The sequence below is a fragment of the Palaemon carinicauda genome, chromosome 6 (assembly GCF_036898095.1).
Source record: "Palaemon carinicauda isolate YSFRI2023 chromosome 6, ASM3689809v2, whole genome shotgun sequence".
Taxonomy (NCBI): domain Eukaryota; kingdom Metazoa; phylum Arthropoda; class Malacostraca; order Decapoda; family Palaemonidae; genus Palaemon; species Palaemon carinicauda.
The window spans coordinates 13,098,899-13,121,630 of NC_090730.1; the positions used below are offsets into that span (position 1 = coordinate 13,098,899).

Genomic DNA, 22,732 nt, shown 5'->3' on the forward strand with positions numbered 1-22,732 from the left:
ATGCGAATCTGAATGCAGTCCTGAGTTTGAAAGAATATATCACGGCATCTAAGCGTGTTGGCAATACGATTGAGCGCAGTCAATTATATCAGTGTTGCCTTCTCGGAATTCATATCTCGCGCTCGTTGATGCAACCTTTTTATTGATATCCTGGATTTAACGGTGCTTAAGCGTCACGAACTATATCGGGGCTACCTGGTGGGATCGTAATCCATTTGCATTGGGAGAAGTAAATAGATCCGGAGGTTGCAAGTCCTTTACCTTATCAATTTGATGACCGAAATTATGCAGACACACGAAACACGAAAAGTTGGAGAGAACTTTGGTTATTAAGCGAAATTACCTTTTCTCTCATCCGAGGCGTGCTTAGCTAATTATTGTGACGCATTGAATGTACTTTTAGTAATTAGTCAGTAATATCCAAAGTGAGAAGAAAAGTAACTCAGGACACTAAATATTTACCTCATCCACGTCAGCATTAAATTTTCTCTTTTGGTCAGTTCATTGCCAGAGAAGTTGGTTTAATGTCCGTTACTCTTAATTTATGATGCTGAATGATCTAACGACCAGAGGGTCGGGTGAGGGCATTAAGCGATGACATACACCAAATAGTCTGGCCTATTTTTTACAGATCCTCCTCTGTCCTCATACATCTGACAACACTGAGATTACCAAACGATTCTTCTTCACCCAAGTGGTTAACTACTGCACTGTAATTGTTCAGTGATTACTTTCCTCTTGGTAAGGGTAGAAGATACTCTTTAGCTATGGTAAGCAGCTCTTCTAGGAGAAGGACACTTCAAAATCAAACCATTGTTCTCTAGTCTTGGGTAGTGCCATAACCTCTGTACCATGGACTTCCACTGTCTTGGGTTAGAGTTCTCTTGCTTGAGGGTACACTCGGGCACACTAATCTATCTAGTTTCTTTTCCTCTTGTTTTGTTAAAGTTTTTATAGTTTGTATAGGAAATATTTATCTTAATGTTACAATTCTTAAAATATTTTATTTTCCTTGTTTCCTTTCCCCACTGGGCTATTTGCCCTGTTGGGGCCCCTGGGCTTATTGCATCGTGCTTTTCCAACTAGGGTTGTAGAAAGAAATAATAGTAATAATAATGATAATAGCATGCTGAGTGTACCCTCAAGCAAGAAAACTCTAACTTAAGACAGTGGAAGACCATGGTACAGATGCTATGGCACTACCCAAGACTAGAGAACAAAGGTTTGATTTTGTAGTGTCCCTCTCCTAGAAGAGCTGCTTACCATAATCAGCGTCTCTCTTCTACCCTTACCAAAAGAAAATAGCCACTGAACAATTACAGTGCAGTAGTTAACTCCTTGAGCGAATAAGAATTGTTAGGTAATCTCAGGTGTGTCAGGTTTATGAGGACAGAGGAATGTGAAAAGAATAGGCCAGACTATTCGGTACATGTGAAAGCAAAGAAAAAATGGGCCATAAACAGAGAGAGGGATCCAATGTAGAACTGTCTGGTCAATCAAAGGATCCAATAACTCTCAAGCGGTTGTATCTCAACGGGTAGTATATTTTGTCTTTAAAACCACACAGATATTCTGCCTTATTCATGCAATAGTATTTGGTATTATGATAATAAACAGATAGTGATACAAAGGGAAACAATTGAATATTCCGATTGTTATAAATACTCTTCGTGGGGAAAAAGTGAAGGTCTATAATGTGGATAGATAATAGATTAAGTGGCTGCCGATAAATCTATTTTTGTAAGCTGTGAATATATCTGCCGCATTTTTTCACTGCCTACATAAACACAATCCTTTTCAAATGTCTATAAATTAAAGCTAAAATAAGTACGCCTAATTAAAAGTGCAGTAGTGCATCAGCATGAGATAATCTCCATAAGGTCCAAAAATCCTTCTAGTATATTTCTCCCAGGAGACATTTGGACTCTCGAATTTAGAGGGATGAAAAGAAAAAGTAGTCATATATTGACTTCAAGAGAATTGAGTACATTAACACCGTATTGGACAAAGTCCTTTATAAAAGCTCATAGAGAATGTCTATCACGATCCTTCATATTATTTCAAGTCAGTTTTCTTAGATTTATACTGAGAGGACCATTCGCTAAGGTGGATTGTAACAGGATTAATAGATGACATAACAACTTGAAAATCTTAAAGAAGCTGGGGAAATTGAGGATTCCTGTAGGAAACACATTGACGCCACTAAGGCAATCGCCTTTAATGAAAATTGTATTAGAGAGTTGTGTCACAAAAACACACACACGCACAAACACACACATTATATATATATATATATATATATATATATATATATATATATATATATATATGTGTGTGTGTGTGTGTGTATGTATGTATATACATATATATATATGTATATATATACATATATATATATATATATATATATATATATATATATATATGTGTGTGTGTGTGTGTGTGTGTGTGTATATATATATATATATATATATATATATATATTGATTTTATTCATACATACTATTACTACTACTACTACTAAAGTGACGCACATAAGGGTTTCACCCTAACCCAAGGGCCCGTCAGGTAGATTTAGCCTAATTCCAATTTTGCAGGCTTGGTTCCCACGACCCTCCTTTCTTCCCATTTTTTTTTTTTTTTCATCATTTCAGCAATTCATGATTCATCAGTAGAGTGTCTTATGGTAATTTATGAAGAAGACAAGCCAGTTGAAACCTATTTCAGTGTTCTGGGCATTGAACTTGTGGGGTTTTTACGCCGCGCCAGAGGTTTCCTCTTTATACTAAAATAGGTTTCGGCCAACTTCCCTCCATCCAGCTAGCCTATTACAGTAGTATAGTCAATTTCTTTTAGCGATGCAGATTTGCACACACTCGCAGTGGTGCCCTTTTAGCTCTGAAAAGTTTCCTGGTCGCTGATTGGTTAGAATTATCTCGTCCAACCAATCAGCGATCAGGAAACTTTTCCGAGCTAAAAGGGCACCGCTGCGAGTCGGTGCAAATCTGCATCGCTAAAAGAAATTGACTATAGTCAATCATGACCGATGACAATATTCAAAATTTGTCGGTACACAATAAATGTTTTATAATAATGGATGAAATACTGTGTAGCTGACTAAATGGGATTTTTAGTGTTCATATTATTTTATTTTTTTATTTCTAGTTTTAATATTCTTTTTTATTTTTTAGTTTTTATATTTTTGGGGGGATTTTTTTAGTGTATATGTATATATATGTATATATATATATATATATATATATATATATATATATATATATATATATATATATATGTATATATATATATATATATATATATCTTTTTTTGGGGGGGGAATTTTTTTTAATTATTCTGTGGCTGTTCCTCTTCCTCTTCTCCTGCTGTCGCTGCTGCTTTTTTTCTGGATTCTATAGTTTCATATATTTTTTTTATTTTTTTTTTACTTTTATTTTGTGGGGGGATTTCTTAGTTTTATATTTTAGGGGGGATTTTTTTAGTTTTTATATTTTTGGGAGATTTTTCAGTTTTTATATTTTTTTAGATTTTTTATTTGGGGTGGGGGATTTTTTAGTTTTTATATTTCTTTTGGATTTTTCAGTTTTTATACTTTTTTGGATTTTTTAGTTTTATATTTTTTTAGATTTTTTAGTTTTTATACTTTTTTGGATTTTTTAGTTTTATATTTTTTTTTGGATTTTTTAGTTTATATATATACATTTTGGATTGTTTAGTTTTATATTTTTTTGGATATTTTGTTTTTATATTTTTCTGGATTTTTAAGTTTTGATATTTTTTGGGATTTTTTAGTGTTAATATTTTTTGGGGGGATTTTTTTTTTCTGCTGCTGTTCCTCTCCCTCCTTCTTGCCCTCCTGCTATTGCTGCTGCTTTTTTTCTGGATTTTATAGTTTTATATTTGGGGGGGGGGATTTTTTAGTTTTTATATTTTATTTGAAGGGGATCTTTTAGTTTTTATATTTTTTTTGGATTTTTTAGTTTTTATATTTTTTTCAATTTTTTTTTCTGCTGCTGCTCCTCTTCCTCCTTCTCCTCCTGCTGTTGCTGCTGCTTTTTTTTTTTTTTTATTGGGGGGGGGGGGATTTTATAGTTTCTATATTTTTTTATTCTATATTACAATCTATTAGGTTTTTTTTTTTTTTTTTTTTCATATAGTATTGATATCGTCTGGGGATTTTTATATTTTTTCTGCTACTGATCTAGATGCCCTTCCATTCCCTGGAAGTTTGAACCTTTGAAGGTGTTGTAAGTCTTAAAAACTAACAAGTTAAGGTTAACCTCTCTAGAGAGAGAGAGAGAGAGAGAGAGAGAGAGAGAGAGAGAGAGAGAGAGAGAGAGAGAGAGAGAGAACGTATTTAAAGCTTAGATTGACTTCTAAATAGGATGGGTTTTAAAGGCTTAAATACCACCCATGAATGGCAAAGGCAAGGGACAGTAACATTGCCTTATCAAACAGGACAATACCCATTATACATATGATCAGCGTCCAAGCCTCCTCTCTACCCAAGCTAGGACCAAGGAGGGCCAGACAATGGCTGCTGATGACTCAGCAGATAGACCTATAGGCTCCTCCAAACCCTCTATCCTTAGCTCAAAAAGATGGCGAGGTTGCAGTGAACAAAGAAACTAACGAGTCTGAGCGGTACTAAAACCCCAGTGTGGCGTTCACCAGTCAGGGACGTTACCACATCAGCCACCATAACCCTACGATCGAACCATTAGGATATTAAGCGAATCACTGTAGGAAATATATCGTTCAGAGTCCGTTTCTCTTTGCAATGGAACTCTCTTTTCTCTTCGTCACATTCGGAGATTGACAGCGAATAAGGAACGGACCGATATACACGTAGACACAAACTTATAAACCGGGATTTATGAAATAAAATACTTTAAGATTGATGTAAAGCTGGAACTCTTTATTGGTAATTTGTATTTGAGCAGACGCCGAAGGGGTAAGTGACCTTGTGTCTGTATATAGCCCAGGCCAAATGCAAGTAGTTTATGTTCATTTCCATAACTGGTATATTGTTAATTGCTATTCTCTTATTTACTTTCCCTGTTGGAGCCCTTGGGCTAGTAGATTCTGCTTTTTTAACCAGGTTTGTAGCCTGGTGGATAATAATAATAATATTAATAATAATAATAATAATAATAATAATAATAATAATAATAATAATAATAATAATAATAATAATAATAATAATAGTCAGTAGGATGTATTCAATAGCCAAAATTGCATTCGTGATTTCAAAAATGTATTTCCTCTGTGCGTGTGTATTTACGTATTTGGTTAGTTCTATGCGTGTATGGGTGCATCAGTGGTACAGGACAGATAAAATGTTAAACTAAAACCTCGATCTTTTATCCAAAAACATGTATTTTTGTTTTATTTTTTACTAAAATTTCATATATTGTATATCCATGAAACAAACTTACATTCTTGACTTTTATTGTATCCAAAGTGACGTGAAGATTTCCTAAAGAGGGAAAACTGTAAAGAAAATATTATCTAAAATGAAACATAAAATTGGTGCATATTATTACGTGCCGCGTCTAACCGACACCTCAGACCTATAATCAAAACTGCTGTTAATATTGTTAACAACTACCGTCATCCTGAACAGCAAACTCTTCGAATCATTCGTAAAGCAAAGAAATAACTCTTTAGTATGAGATCTTCCCGGTAATCGAAGACGCCGAGGTTGGTAGTTCAATTGAATAATCGTCCGTTTGGATGTTTTTGGGGTTTCCCATATGTTCGATATCGAGATTCTGCAGTGAACATCTTGAAAAAGTAATCCTTCGTCCTGTTGAGCAATCTAGTTACGAAAACAGGTAAACTTTGGTGTATAATACTTTATCTTAAGCAATATTCATTGCTTTAGCATGTCTCTTCCACTCCTTTCAAACAGGCAATACACACACATGCCAGAATCGGGTTCGAGTCCCGCTCAAACTCGTTAGTTTCTTTAGTCACTGGAATCTCACCATCCTCGTGAACTAAGGATGGGGGTTTTGGGGAAGCCTTCTGGTCTATCTGCTGAGTCATTAGCAGCCATTGCCTGGCCCTCCTTGGTCCTTGCTTGGGTGGAGATGAGGCTTGGGCACTGATCATATGTATATATGGTCAGTCTCTAGGCATTGTCCTGCTTGCTAGGGCAATGTTACTGTCCATTGCCTCTGCCATTCATGGGTGGCCTTTAAAACCTTTAAAATCCCGCACATATAAACTCAGTACAACTGTGATTCCTTTGGGAGAGGAAATGTCCTCTAAATGGCAGATGATCCTGTCGCTATAGCCAACGGCCATCATTGTTATCACATATGATTCTATCCTATGGACTGCTACCGCAACTTACCCATATAAATGGTAACAAAATTACCGCTATTACTGTGGTAATGGATCTACTACTAATGATAATGTTATTACTGCTACTTATGCTACTTTCTTCTGATCCTTGGTTGCTTTTATGATAATAATACAGATATATAGATAAATAGATTTTTATTGACCACAAATTCTACATTAAACAATTACAATAAATATAATTACATATTAACATTAATCTATTATACAATCGGGATATTTACATTATCTTATATACTATGTAGTCCATGAAATTACATGATTTATAATAGTTCCTTAGCATATATCATAATTAAAATCATTAAGCATATTTCCTATAAATCATTTTAACATAAAATTAAAAATTAATATTAAACCAAAGAAAATATATCTATGGGTAACAGTTCAAGATTGAGTGGGCAATTTTCACAGTAGTGTGTACATCTTTGGTAAGGATCTGAGCAGCACACTTGAAAATAAAGAGTTACTCCTTTGATAAAAAGTTTCAGGTAAGCATTGCATCAAAGCAATAATTTAATTCCTATTATCAGTTTATCCCCTCCCATTTTTATTTCAAAATCGACGAGAAACAATAGCTGACTGTGGAAGGTACCTTATATTCTAAAATAACTTAACATGAGGAGGTTTGAATCTCACCAGAGTGTCAACTGTATTCGTTTATTTTTTTTAATTAGGTTTAAAGCTCATAAGGCTAGGCCTATACAAAAGGCTAGAAAATCGAAAGTAAAAATGTAATTTTGGCTATTTTTGGCTATTAAAAAATTACCTCATTCATATATCTATACATTACCGTTACTTTTTACAATTTCCATACATTATGCATTTTAGAAATGTCTCTCTATACATTATTAACATTCAAAATAATCTTGCATGAGCCCATAATTTCATGCAGTGACAACATCGTCATTTGTCGACTCATTACAGAGCTCCAGTTCCCACGTCTGACGAAATCTATTCGGTTTCAAAGTCAAAGGAGGTCATCACTTTCAGAACATGGCCTTCGGGGAAGGAATCTGTCTTGGAACATGTTCGGGATTACTTTGATTACCTGGAGACGCCTCAGATGTCCTGCAAGAAGCTAGTAATGGTAAGAGGATCTCCGACGTGGGACCTAACCAGCAATTTCCTTGATAGGAATAAAGTGATTTGTCTGTTTTTTTTTTTCTATACGTAGATCTCAAACTTACAGAAAATGTTTTTATGTTGAACAGGCTGACATAAGTCTTTTTATAGTCTACATATGAATTAACTGTATTGAGGATGTTAATGTTTTTTTAGGATATTTTATTTTTTCATTAATTCTTATATCGTTTATTTATTTCCTGGTTTCCTTTCCTCACTGGGCTATTTTTCCCTGTTGAGGCCCTTGGGCTTATAGAATTTTGCTCTTCCAACTAGGGTGGTTGTAACTTGGCTAGTAATAATAATAATAATAATAATAATAATAATGTAGTTTTTTCTACAAAATACTGAAAGGAAGATGGCTCACTGACGAAAATAATATTGGAAATACTGTACGATGTGACGTTGCTGATATATTGCATATATGCCCTCTTTTGTCAATTTTACTAACACCCAAGCCTCTTGAATACTGAAATGCTCAACATGATCTGTATAATCTAATTCAGATATGTTACACCTCCAACACCATCCTTCTGAGTTACTTTAGTTTAAATTATATTAATCTTTTATGGCTTCTACCAAGCGAAACTCTAGGAATTCATGCCAGTAACATTTGAAACAACTTACTAACTTATCTGAATTCTACAGGCAGTGTGCCCAGACTTGGAACTTGAGATACTCACTGGCGGCTACCACAACAAATGCCTTACACTTTCTTTTTGGTGTGAATTTCGACACGACCTTTGACACGGCTGTGGCTGACCTAGCCTACGAAATCCACATGTTTGTCATTCTTGATTTCACACCTGTGCACCTTTTGGAGAGGAGCCATGTTCACTTTCATAAGGTGAGGTTATTCTAGAGCTTGTTATTTTTGAGCTCCGGTATTGGCTTCTAAGCTACAAGAACTACAAGATCGTTACATGTTGTTTTTAAAGTAAATACGATATTATATTTTTAATATGAGTAGCTAACATTGGCGTGAGAATTACCTTCATTTAGTAATGACAATGGGGGAAATGTTAATTTCCAAGCTAAACTCGCAAAGTCTATAATTTAGATATTTAAAACAAAATTTATTTCTCAATAATTAAAATTATATAGCCTTTAGTTAAGTCATTTACTGAAAACAATATCAACGTAAGATAAGGACTAATATCCCAACTACATTTGTTTATAGATCAACCTCATAGATTTTAATATCTGTCATGATATCAATAAAAGCTTTCATCAAAGTACCCCTTTGTGTGTTGGAAGTGGGATTAGCCGAGACGCCTCGTACGAATTACTTACTACACTTTCAACCAATCTCTTCCTGTGAATTCTCTCGATGGATTCTTGGTCGAATATGATATAATATATAGGCCTATTCATGTGCTGAAAGTAAGAAGGTTATCTTACGTTATCAACAGCAATTATAGATACAGATATTAGTATCGGATTGGCGATTTACTTTCTTTATTCTTATAATTATTTATCTTTTGTTAAGCTGCATGGAGTTATTTATTTATTCTGTTATATTTAATTTGTTTGTCAGTCCTTATAGCGAAAAAGTAATGTAGGCAATTCAGATAAAGTCTTTGCATCTCCTTAGTATTTCACAGCCTTCCTAAATTTTATTTTCACTCAATATAAGTATAGTCTAGATAATTAAATAAAACATTCTCCCTCAGGGAACATTATTTAAAAAAAAATATGATTGTTACTGCCAGAAACCTTCGTAGACAAAGACCCTTAAAGATTAATTTTTTTATTTGAAAGTCAATGAAGACAAAAAGGCTTCTGAATTTCAATGCACAGGTAACACCGGCACAAAATTTTTAATGTAAACAATTCTTAGGAATTATTAATTAAAATAAGTCTTCTAAGACAAGCCATGACAAGGAAGATTAGTAAGTAGACATAATTCACGAACAAAAATTTATAAAAATCTCTACCTCTTAAAAAAAATAACATGTAAATGATAGCAAAAATAATTCCTATACCAAAGTTAATAATAATAAAAAAAAAAATCCCGAGAAATTTGCATTGCTAATTTACTATTCCAAAATATATTTTCCAATTAATGAATAATTTCTATCGTAAATATTGCCTTTATGTGACTTGCTTCTAGTCCCATCGTGAAACAACCATACGTGAAAATGAACTGCCGTCCGAGGAGCAGCTGCAATATATTTGGAAGAGGTACAACATCCTTAGAGCAATAGAGGTTAGTTTGGCATGGTATTTCTACAACTAGCCAGAATCTGTTTTTAACATGTTTCCTTTCCTCACTGGGCCATTTTCCCTGTTGGGGCCCCTGGACTTAGAGCATCCTGCTTTTCCAACTAGGGTTGTAGCTAAGCATGTAATAATAATAATAATAATAATAATAATAATAATAATAATAATAATAATAATAATAACTGCGTACGTGAGTACATGTTGTAATATGTAAATACATATATGTATGTGCATATGAGAGAAAATAAAACGAATACAATTGATATTACGATGATGAAGGTATTTACACTCAATGTGTAAATTTATATAAAGTGTAATTATAAGTGTGTACTGGTGTGAGCGTTTAAATCACGCAATGTGTGCTTATTTCTCTTAATAAAAGGAAATATAGTTCTCATACATCTTTTCCAATCTGTAAGACTATTCTTACTTGCTGAGCTGTACTTCCTAAAAACATAAGATCTATATTAATACCCCTTTCCATATAGGAGAGAGGTTTCCGCTTAATAGCTTATTGGTCAAATCATCAACTACATGGGTATAGAGACCCTGAAACCGGGCGTCAATATGGGGTATGGTCGATTCGCCGTCAGTCGGTTTCGCGATCAATCACTTTTGCCCCCGGCTGAAGTCGATTCGCCGTCCTAATTGCACCCATACTTGGTGGAGTCTGTTCGCCGTCAACATAAGAGTCGTTTCGTCGTCAATATAGGAGTTGTTTCGCCCCCGTTATTAAGAAATGGACCAAGACGTGCAATTGGCACCAGAATTTTTCTTTATTATTTGTAAAGTCATCGTTAATGTAATTAATCGCGAAACCGACTGACGGCGAAACGTCTATAACCCGTCATTATGACCTTTGTGAAGACCTTCTCTACGTCAACTCAAACTGGTATAATATCACCTTCAATAGTACGTTAAAGATTTTCGGATTTCAGTTCCTATGATAATTTTAGGAATAAAATTTGCTTTCTCTGAGGCATGTTCTTTGAAGATTATTCTCCTTGGTTATTTTCACCAAGTAGATTGTCGTGGACAATGATAACTAATTTGACAATGATGGTCTTAGAAAAGGAGGTATTACAAAATGGTTATAGAAAATTTACCTTATAAGATTATATTTATAACAAAAGTCAAGGATACATAATTAAAAATTGCAATCCAAAGAATTAATGCCTTTTACATTATTTTCTGAATAGTTTATACTTAAGATGAAAATATTTTTTTTTGTTTTACTTGCATAGGTTTCATCACTAAAATAAAACAGAACATTCCAACGATTCTTTCAATAAAATGTGAATATACTCTATAGTATATAGCCTATATAGATTTATCTATAAATTTCCGCATCATGAGCTATGTGAACCAAATAAAAATGAAGAGAAAAAAAATCTGTTGGGCCATATAGTAGAGGGATTTTACAAATGCAGACCCAGTAGCATTACACCAGGCATGATTTTGTTTAGGGTTGTGGTAGCCTGTTTGAAACGTCCTTACCTGACAATCTGCTGGACTGAAGTTCAAGACCCACTCAAGCTTGATATCTTCTAATGGTGTTTGCAATCTTACCATCCTTGTGAGCTAAAAGGAATTGGGGGTTAGAGAGCCTGTAGGTCAACCTAATGAGGCTTCAGCAGCCATTTCATGGCCCTCCCTTGTTCTAGCTTGGGTGGAGAGGAAACTTTTGAACTAATCATATGTATATATGGTCAGTCTCCGTGCATTGTCCTCTTCCATGCCTCTTTCATTTGATAGTGACATTTTACCATTTAAGCGAATGAAATTTGTGCTTGCACAGGGAGTAATTTTATTTCATTTAGTTTACCATAAAATTGAAGACTACCTAATCACGTTTTCTACCGCTAGTGCTAGAAGTTTGCTTTCTTTTGCTTAATGTATGGGACTCTAAACTATTTGTTAAACGTGGTGGTTTGTTTCATTACAATGATCATGTGCAAAATTAAATACTGTAACTAAAAACATTAGTCATCTCTATTTTTCTCAAATATTACCGCTTAAATATATTGAAAATGCTATCAAGAAAAACGTAGCAATATGTCTATTTAGTCTGATGAAATAAAAATATACCAATAAATACATACTAGAATAATAACAAAACCATATACTTTACATTAGCTTCATGTTCTTCTTTTATTTTAAGATAGATTGAATTCAGAATATTATAATTGATTGAATACCCTAACAAACTACTTTCTCAATTTCATTTTCTGCAAATAAAACTAATTTCAATAAGAGTTCCACATGTGAAACACTCAATTCAATGTTAATACTCAGCCGAGGATAAATGATAAGTTATACCTCAGATAATTGCCATAAAGATTTTATTGCATTCATAAAAACACTACTCTGACATATTGCAATCCTTCGTGATGTTAAAAAAAAAAAAATCCAGAATTGGAAAGCTATGAAAGAGGAGGACTGACTTATATATAGTCCATTTCTTTCAGCGATGCATATTTGCACCGACTTGCAGCGGTGCCCTTTTAGCTCGGAAAAGTTTCCGGATCGCTGATTGGTTGGACAAGAGAATTCTAACCAATCAGCGATCAGGAAACTTTTCCGAGCTAAAAGGGCACCGCCGCGAGTCGGTGCAAATATGCATCGCTAAAAGAAATGGACTATAGTAGGGCTAACACTATCACTTAGTTGGGTAAAAACAAACTAATGATTTCAGAAAGTATTTTCATCCTTGTAATGACCAGCAGTAACATTATCATTGCACCAAAAGGGGAGCTAGACCTCATATATGAAGAATGACTAATTATGGCACTCCCGTGAAACCAAAACTTTTATCATTTCATATTCATTGAAGATAAACATCTGAAATACAAACAGTAAGAACTAAAATTATAAAACTATTTCATCGACTCTCCTCTTTCACTTTGGCTCATTTTTTTCATCAAATACAATTGTATTTTACATATATTTTAGCTATTACAGTATATAAATGAAATACACACTACTAAAAATTAAAGAAACGTAACATTTTATTTCATTTCAGTCATTTGAAGAAATGAAGTTCAGGAAATTATAAATTTTGAACTAAACCATTTTCTATAGATAGCCTACAAAAATAATAACTTTACTAGTGATGTAGAGGCATTAAGTTTGAAAAGAATAAATAAAACCACCGGCGACAAAAGACAAGTTTAGGCCTATCCATCAATTAAAACAAAAAACCGTTGGAAAGATTTCTAAGAACTCCACAAGTTGTGTAGTGGTTAAAGTTTGCGGGGGAAAAAATAAATTAGATGAGAACAAAGAAAATAGTTTAGCTGATACCTGAATAGACTGAAATTATTCCTTAAGTTAATTACAAACTATTTCATTGTTTGTATAAATAAATGAAAGGGGAGGTAAGGTGGTGTGATACCCCCAGACACGATACAAAATAAATACACGAAGTGCTGCGTATTTATGAGAGATTATTATTTTTTCTATTTTCAACTTCGTGTTCATCTTAATATGGTGCGTTCTTTGCCTCTGTTTCAAGGTAGCCTATATGATGTGAATTAAGTATTATTACATCAATATGTTTTTCGAGTGTACATTAGCCTGGCCATTTCAAGTAAAGTAACCTACACCTCTAAAGAAACTGATGTGTGGACAGAATCCGTCTAAAATTTTAAGATCTAAGCAATATGGCGTGGGCATTTTGGTCGCGCACTAATACAATCGAAACAAAGATGTTGAAGGGAATTACTTGAAGGATGACGGCAGAACAGTTTTTATTGGCACTTTACACAGACATTCTTGATCATGACATGATGCATTGCTTTACGTATTCAGCGATAAACTTTAACATCTAAATCTCTTATCAATGATCAAGGATGGTTTTCTTTTAACATCGAAGTGTAAATATTAAATAAAAAAAATTTTTGAAGCCATCGCTGAGAAATATTTACATGGTATGTGGTGTAAGACGAATTGTTAAGTAGAAAAAGGTAGAGATATATCGGAGTGATAAAAAGGTCGTTGTATGTGAAAGGATAGATTAGAGTATTATGACAAATGGTTTTGTCATGTGGAGGGAATAGAAGATAATGTCTTATTGAAAAGATTTTATGATTTAGTTGTGATAGTGTGTAGCCTGCTATGATAGGAAGTTGTAGAAAAAGTTGGATAAATGTCATGAAAGTCGTAATGAAAAGGAAAACCTTAATATCTAAGAAAGAAACACATGAGTGTAATATATGTATATATATATATATATATATATATATATATATATATATATATATATATATATATATATATATATATATATATATATATATATATCTATATATATATATATATATATATATATATATATATATATATATATATATATATATATATATATATAGATATATATATATATATATATATATATATATATATATATATATATATATATATATGTATATCTATGTATATATATACATGTAGTTTGTGTTTATTATTATTATTATTATCATTATTGTTATTATTATCATTATTATTATTTTTATTATTAGCTAAGCTACAACTCTAGTTGTAAAAGCAGGATGCTATGACCCTAAGAGCTCTAACAGAATAAATACCCTCGTGAAGAAAGGAATTAAGGAAACAGATAGAATAGACTACCATCCACACTTTGGAGATAAATAGCAATTTCACGTGAAGCAAAAAACTACCAAGGTGTAGCTAATTCAAGCAAGATCCTTATTGTATGTAGTTTTTTTTTTCTAACATACACGTCAGCTTTACAAGCCAACTAATATTACTATCCATAATTTCTTCAACAAAGCAAATGGTTATTATCATCATTATCAACAGCTAAATTATAACCCTAGAAGGAAAAACAGGATACTATAAGTCCAAGGGCTCCAAAGAGAGACCAGCCTAGTGGGGGATAAACAGAGAAGTGGTGAATAAACTTCATATGAGAAATTATAGGAAAATAGAAAAAAAATATATTAAAATCAGTGATATCACTGAAGTAGACAAGTCGCTTATTAACGACGAAACAAAACATATGTCAACCTATTCAACAGAAAAGCATTTGCAACAAGTTTCAACTTCTGAAGTTCAACAGATTCTACAACCAGATTAGGAATATCATTCCAAAATCTGGTCAAAGTTGGATTAAAACTCCCAGAATACTGTGCAGTGTTGGGCCTTATGATGGAGAAGGTAAGACGGTTAGAATTAACTGCAACTGCATACCTAGTACTACGTGCAGAATTGTACCGTCTGGGAAGGTCTGAATGCACAAGATGGTCAGAATTTTGATAAAAGAAATGTTACACAACATGTACAAGAAACTAATCGAACAACTGTCAGAGGTGAATATCGAGATCAGGGATAAGAAATTTAATAGACCACAAGTTTTTGTCCAACAAATTTAGGTGAGAGTCAGCCGCTGAAGACCAGACAAGAGGAAATTATTTAAAACATGGTAGAATAAAATAATCTAAATATTTCCTCAGCATGGATTGATCAACAAAAATCTTATAATACTTTCTCATTATGGTCTTTTTGTGGGTGCATTTTAAGAGGAAATAGACTGGATGTTTCTCAAAAGTAAATCTGCAATAAAGAATTACACCCAGCATTATAAATGAGCTGCACATAGTTAGAGATATTGTCAATGTGAAGATCTGGGTGTTGAAGAGCTACTGTCCTTGACCTACTTACAATTATACTTTGAGCTTTGTTAAGGTTCAAATTCTTGCCTCATGCTTTGTATTATGCACTGATCTCTAGTCTAGCTAAATCGGTATTAAGGGATTCAGCAACTACAATAACTGGTCTGCAGCCAGGAGATGGAAATGATGTAAAGAGAGTAGCATCATCTACATAGGATACTGAACCTTAATTTGCGTAATAAAGTATTTCTTTGTATAATTATTCTTAACAGAAAAAATAAATTCAACCAAGTAACTAATAGAGCTTATCAAGTATATATGCACCGATTAACGTAGCTAGGCTATGCTGTTATATTTGTACGACCGCCATGCACCAGTAGGAGAACGTCTGTCTATGCAGTAGGGAAACAGTGATTTCATGTGCATAGTCTCTGCACAAGGCATTAATTTCATGCACGACACTTCCGCGTATATATCGATTTGAATGAAATATTTGGTGAAACAGTTTGAGACAGAGTTTGTACTCAAATAGATTTAATCGTTTATATGTGACAAGTTTCTTATAATGATATTGGGAGACTATGAATTTATCCACAATAAAGTCGACAGTTTACTGTTTTTCTTTCTTCATGCTTTTTTTTACTACTACTATTATTATTATTTTTCAGACAGAACGGTCCCACAATTCCGAGCAAAGTAGAATGTTGATCCGAAAGCCCTTCTGTGGTGGACCAGTTTGATATGAAAATATGATAATGCATACGATGGTTGTCGATATAAAAAAAATCTGCATACTTGTGGACAATACTCGTGGATTATGTAATCCGAAAACTAGCAAAAATAATGTCGCTGAATCTTTCAAAATGTTGGAAGAGGAATGTAAAGGATACTTAGTATAATTGTTATGATTTCGGAGCATTGTGTCTATAGGGATAGTAAGTATAAAGTAATCGATATTGAATAGTTTTGATGATAGTAAATCTTGAATTGTTGTTTTTAACAAGATTTATTTTATTAATGTAAATAAACTTAAACAGTAGCTTATATCTTACACATATATGCCAGTTTCTTTCCAGAATATACTCGTAGGGTAAACAACAGAATAAAATTATGATACGGACATCTAGCATTTATGAACTGACGATTAAATCTATTTCGATTATAGAGATTAAATAATAACGTGTTATTCAACGGCAATAAAGGAATATAAAAGACAAATCTGACGGTAAGTACAAAATGAGCAACTATGACTGCGGCATTTGACACATCAGTAGTCAGCTGACGACGGCATTGATCACTGCTGGAGCAACGAGAGTGCGTCAACGGGCCAGCGTGAGGAGTGTGTGGGTGCGAAGCAGTTGCGGTTGTGAGTGATGGTAAAGCACTATGGATTACTCCAGAGGGGCACAACGCCACCCACAGTACCCGAACACATTACACCAACAACTGTCACAGTTGAGCTTGAACCAATCGACACATCCCCGTCAGCAATTAGCCACTAATGATGGTAGTTTGCATTCAACTGTGTATGATCAGAGCCAGGCCGCTTTGGATTCTTCGTACGGCAAGTCGTTTTACAATGCTTCTTCGGGCTTATATTCCTCGTCCACTCAAGTGCAGGACCCTTCGTCTGCCTCCGTGCACCAGATGCAGCAGCAGCACATGCTGCAACAGACTCGGCAAGATCAGTTGAGTTCTCAATACATGAATGCTAAAAACCAAACGTTGCTTGGTAGTACTCAATTATCCTGCTCAACTCGGCGTCAATTGTCCCCAAGTAACCTGGGTAATGCCAGTCTCCAAACCCCACACATCACACCTGTGCCCTCACAAACATCCTCACCTATAAGGTCATCATTAGGGGGAGCTCAGTTAGGCTCATCGTTAGGGGGCTCACAGTTAAGTGCACCAGTAGGGGGCTCTCAGTTAAGTGCATCAATAGTGGGATCTCAAGTAAGTGCATCAATAGTGGGATCTCAAGTAAGTGCATCCACCTTACCGGGGTCTCAGTTAAATTCATCTGGCTCACCCAGAATTAATGAGAGTCTCTATAGTGGATTGCAGTCTGCGACAGAAAATCAAAATAATTTAGGGCCAAGATCATCTGTGTTGAGCCAGTTAGATGGGGCACAGTTGATGTCGTCCCTCTCGGCATCGTCGCAAGACAGAGGAGTTCCGCCAATGCCATCACACTCTCCTTTTGAGCCGAGGCTATCTGGGGCACAGTTTGGTTCGAGTTGGAATTCCACTGGTCAAAATATGGGGTACCAGACAATGCTTAAAACTGACCAGCAGACACAGCAGGTCGGCCAAGTTGGGAATGTAGGTTATGGAAGCTCTAATCAGTATGGTTCTAATGTCATGAATGGTCAGTTATTGCTGGAATCACAAGTGCAAAACAATATGCAATACCATGATCAAATGAATTACGGTATGGGTTATTCATCTATACAGCAGCAACATTTTGGAAATACAAGCTATGATCAGCTCCAGCCTTTTTCGCAAGATCAAAATTTTCACTTCAATGTAGATTATATTGATAGTTCTGATCCTAGTGCCTATCAGGATTATTACTATGGGGATTATCAATACAATGGCAGTCACAATACTTCATTTGATAGCTTAGATCCAAATTACCTAGGAACGCCGTTGGGCCGGGCACCGACCCCATATGGTGATGAAACAGTTGAGGATCTGGGGCCTGAAATGGTTCGGTGGTTCTATAAGATAGAAGCCGACAAGAAGTGGACACCGTTCATAGGCTACGACTCTCTGCGCATAGAATGGAAGTATCGAAACCTACTGCAGGATGCCAGTATTTCACCAGAAGGATCAAAAAAAGAATCGTTCTCTGGTGGAAGTGAACATTCCTCCCCGAAAGAGCCAGAAAATGTAGGAGTAGAGAGAATTGTTGTCCGTGGTGGTCTTTATGAAGCAGATGTGAAACATCGAAAATGCGAAAGTCTTTATTGGCAAGGTACTGTACGCTTAGCCTTTTGGTTGGGCTGCACAAAGTACCCAAGTCTACCAGAATAATAAATGATAACATGATGTTTATCCAAATCTAGGCTTGCATGTATCATTATCTATATGTACACTTCTAAGTTTTTATCAAATTATCTCGTATAAGTAGAAAAACTAAATGCAAGTGTATATGATGTGTGGATAGCTATACGCTGGGCTTTGTGAACACAATGTATCAAACCACTTCAAATCTATAGTAGAATGATAGTGATATCAATGTAAATTTGTAACAATTAATATTGGTGCATTATTCAAATTTTCTAGTACAGTATACTATATGGTGTTATCATTTATTATTCTGGTAGATATGGGTGCATTTGGATATTTTGTGCGGCCCATTTTTGCTGCATGCAGTAATATTTTCATGTTCTACATTGCTGCCATGCAGTGTTCAGTTCCTTTAATTTGTTAGATCTGAGTTTTTCCAGTGTTCATATTACAGCATCCGTTTTTCTGTGCTTGAATTCGTACATACAATAAACGATAAAATAGTGCCCTGTATGATGCATGATAACTAGTATATGTATTGTTCTTTGTTAGAGTTATTGCTCTGATATATAAATTTAACATATTTTGCTTTGACCAATTTTGATTTTGAATTCGTTGGAAATTTATGTCCTTTTTTTCTGTTTTGAAATTCATCCCAAATCATAAACTAGATTAGTGATAGCCAATATCAAATTCATTCAAAACATGCAGATATACCAGGGTAAAACTGCAGAATAGTTGTGCATGCCTGGCAAGAAGGAAATCTTACTTTCAACTAGAATACATCCTAAGCATCCTTTCTTGGCATAACCTAGAGGGTCATGACATAACCTAACGCAGAGCTTTACAAATACTTCTTTGTCATTTACACAAGTATTCTTGGTTTCTCTCATAAGGCTGGTTCAACTATACTGCAGTTTCACCTCTTATGGAGATATCGTAGGTCAATACTGCTAACCATCATGTGCTAAAGTAAACATTAATTATTCCAACACTAACAAACCTTATGTTATTCAAGTCAATATTTCTTCGGCGAAGCTGGAAGGCAGCCAATTAGACTTATTAGTGCGAGGTTGCAACCAACCCTACTAAACCACTGTAGTGGGTAGGTAGGGGGTTGCTTGGGGTTACCCAGCCACCTATATCTACTCACAGCTTGATATGCTAGTCACTTTTTTTTCTTTGGCTGGTAGAGAGCGGACGTCTCCTCTTTCTCCTCTTCAAGGCTTAGCCATTTTGACAATTGCTTTACGCTCATCCCACTTTCCTCGGAGGGAAAGATTTTTTAATTATCTTTTTGTTGTTTTTTCAGCGCTTACAGTCGACGTACCTTAGGTACAGCATATCCCTTGTACTGTATATGGCAGACAAAAGCAAGATAACCCTAGGATAGGCTATGTAAGGTTTTTATAGATAAAATGTTGATCTATGCTAAACATTGCTATATTCTTATGAAAAATCATGTAGCTAAATCAGCCTAGTTTGAATACAGTACATGTAATTGTTCATAATCAGTTTAGTTTCTCATATAGAGTAATCTTTGATGTTTCCCGAGTAGTTTAGTTTTTGTTGTGACCTTACTTATTCTTTTGCTAATTTCAAGCTTCATCCATTTTTATTCAAATAATTTCCATCCCTTTTGTCTATGCTATACAGTAGTTGCTAAACAGCGTAAAAAAAAAATTATGTAAAGGATCTACTTGTTTATACTCTAATGGTCTTTTTTCCCGCTGTTATCCCTACTAAGGAGTTGATATTGTTTATAATTTGGCAAAGGGTTTTTACAATCACATGGCCATGCAGTCATCAAACACAGTTATTGGCGATGGACCAAGTTTTTGATTCAATAGTCCAACTGCAAGTCAGCAGTTTCCACAGTTATCGACAGTGGACCTAAAAAAGCAAGACTGCAAGGCAGTAGGTGTCCTTTTAGTCTCCTCCTATGACATGCAGAATTTACGGTGATACATTACATTAGTATTCTTACACCCCTACCACAGGCAATGTTTATAATTTAATGGTGCTGTATTATATACTTTAATAAAATTCTGAAGGAATGGAGAAACAGAGTGAAGTAAGAGAGAGAAAGAATGAATTTGGATAAAAAAATTGTTTCTCATAAAGCTGAAATCACTTTTAATATTTGTTTGTAACTTAACCTTATCTATCAAAATACTGTACTGTACAGTAGTTCAGTTGCTTATGTTGCTCCCATAAGATACACCTTCCTTACAATAGGATGGATGTTGAGGTTATGAGAAAAACTGTAAGGTTAATTCCTTATTTAATATTTAATTATATGCTGTACACATTTTGGGAGTTTATTAGGTAACTATAATACTTTATATGTTATTAAGCTGTACTATTCAAACTCATTGACTGCAGAAAAGCATGCTTTCACTTCAAGTGAAAAGTGACAACACAAGTGGTTGAGGGTAGGATGTATCCTTTATAGGGTGGTTGCTCCCAAAACCTGTTCAGGGCCTCTAGTAGTTTCTACTCCTATGAAAGGTTTGGACTGTGCTCTGTGTTTTTGCACACAGCCTGTCTAGTTTTAGGGAACGCCGAAGAGGTATGAAGGGGATGCTGAAGTCGGCAATCTCTTACTGCAGCGGCTGCGAGGGTGCGTTGCCTGTTAGGCCATTGGCCAATGTGACATCAACGTGGAGCATAGCCGTTGGTTAGAAGTCCTTCTGGAGGGATACCACCTACCCTATGAAGTCATTTGATCTTTCCTCTCTTGCACAGCAGTGCATTCCAGAGTTTCCTCCAAAATCACCAAAAGCTCTGGCCTTAGCAGCAGAGGTTAAAGTGAGGAGAAAAATGCACTCCAAATCATTATAGACAAATCTCCAGGGTTCTGCAGTCAACTGGGGACAAGAAGCCTGTCATCATCCCTTCTCCCCTGAACAAGTTTGTTCAGCAAACCAAGTACATGAAGGAAATAGCATAAACTGTACTTACTTTTACCAGAGAAGGAGACTGTGCTTTCAGTGTGTCTGCTTTATCCTCATTAGAGTTATGTACCAGTTTTAAAATCCCGTGTTTACGACTATGCACTGCTCCCAGGTATTCATGTGAGTGTTCTCACTGGAGTCAGCTTGGGCCCACTTGCATAGGATACATTTCTTTATATATCTCAGCAATTGGTTGATCCTAACCTCTGCCGAGGGACAGTTGCTAAGGGATCGCATGCTCTCCTTTTGTCATGGTCTGGGGATCGTGACAAATTGGGGAAAGTTCAATCTCGCACCTAAGCAGAGGTTTAAATGTTTGGGAACGATGATAGACACGGCAGCAGCAAGTGTCTTTCTGTCTGACAATTGCATCAGCAAACTAAGAGAGGTAGTGCAACAGTTTGTATCCAAGACAGTAATTCCAGCTTGATGTTGGCAGTCCTCTTTTTCTCATTGGAGGAGCTCGTTACTCACAGACTTTTCCCCCAGAGTTCCCTTCAGTGGTGTACGAAGGATGGCTGATCGACCTCCAGGATTCTCCTAGCCATCCTGTTATAGAGGGATATGAGCTACAGGCCAAACTTACCTGGTGGCTGGACAAATCTCGCTAAGGGAGTCCCACTCGACTCCCCGATTCTAAGTATGCAATTATTCTTAGATGTGTCAGGGGAGTGGTTGTTGGTCGCACACTTGAGCTACCTGGTCGCGTTAGCTGTGATGATGTCAGCCAAAGAAAAAGTTTTCTCATATTGAAAATGCAATCAGCATTTCTAATAATACTAGTATTCCAAGAACTTTAGATGAGGCACTCTGTAGTTTTGATGAGCAACAACACCATCATAGTAGCTTGCATCAACAAGTGATGAGGCACGGTTTCTTTCCCTCTTTGCAAATTGTCAAAGTAAGTACTACAGTATACTCATCTGGTTGGCATACCACACTCTAGAGATATTAGCCACATATGTCCTGGGCAGGAGAAATGCAAGCTTTAGATTTGGCGAAGTGAGCTTCATGGCATCTCATATTTCACTGGTCATTCCAAAGGATGGAAGGAGGTCTCCATTAGTCTTGTTTCCGAGTTTGTGGCAAAGACCTAAAACCCAGTTGCCTACAATATTAGGTTCAAATCTTTCTTTATCTCTTCTCTTCAGGAGTCGACTAGAAGGGATCACAATGATTAACTTTATATCTGTTGATCTGTATTGTATTTTGAACTAAAGCTAACATAAAGTATAGAAATTATGGTTATATTTGGCGGATGTTTTGATGGAATTCTTAGGGGGATCCAGTGGCAACACTGTGCTGTGGTGGCTCCTCACCAGGTAGCGTAGCCAGTCTAGCCCTCTTACGAGACAAGAACCATCTTATCAGAGATAGCGGTTATGACATATTTGCCTA

General features: G+C 35.3%; 1 protein-coding gene and 1 pseudogene across 1 annotated transcript in view; both read left to right on the top strand.

The window, feature by feature from the left end:
- LOC137642869 (uncharacterized) overlaps nt 1-10,679 on the top strand; it is a 443,369-nt pseudogene extending 432,690 nt beyond the window's left edge.
- A 5,750-nt stretch (nt 10,680-16,429) lies between these two features.
- The window catches only part of LOC137642429 (phospholipase DDHD1-like), a 117,131-nt gene continuing 110,828 nt past the window's right edge, over nt 16,430-22,732 (top strand). The window contains exon 1 of the mRNA XM_068374977.1: nt 16,430-18,342. Coding sequence (XP_068231078.1) covers nt 16,752-18,342 — 1,591 coding nt within the window. The 5' untranslated portion in view covers nt 16,430-16,751. The remainder of the gene's footprint in view (nt 18,343-22,732) is intronic.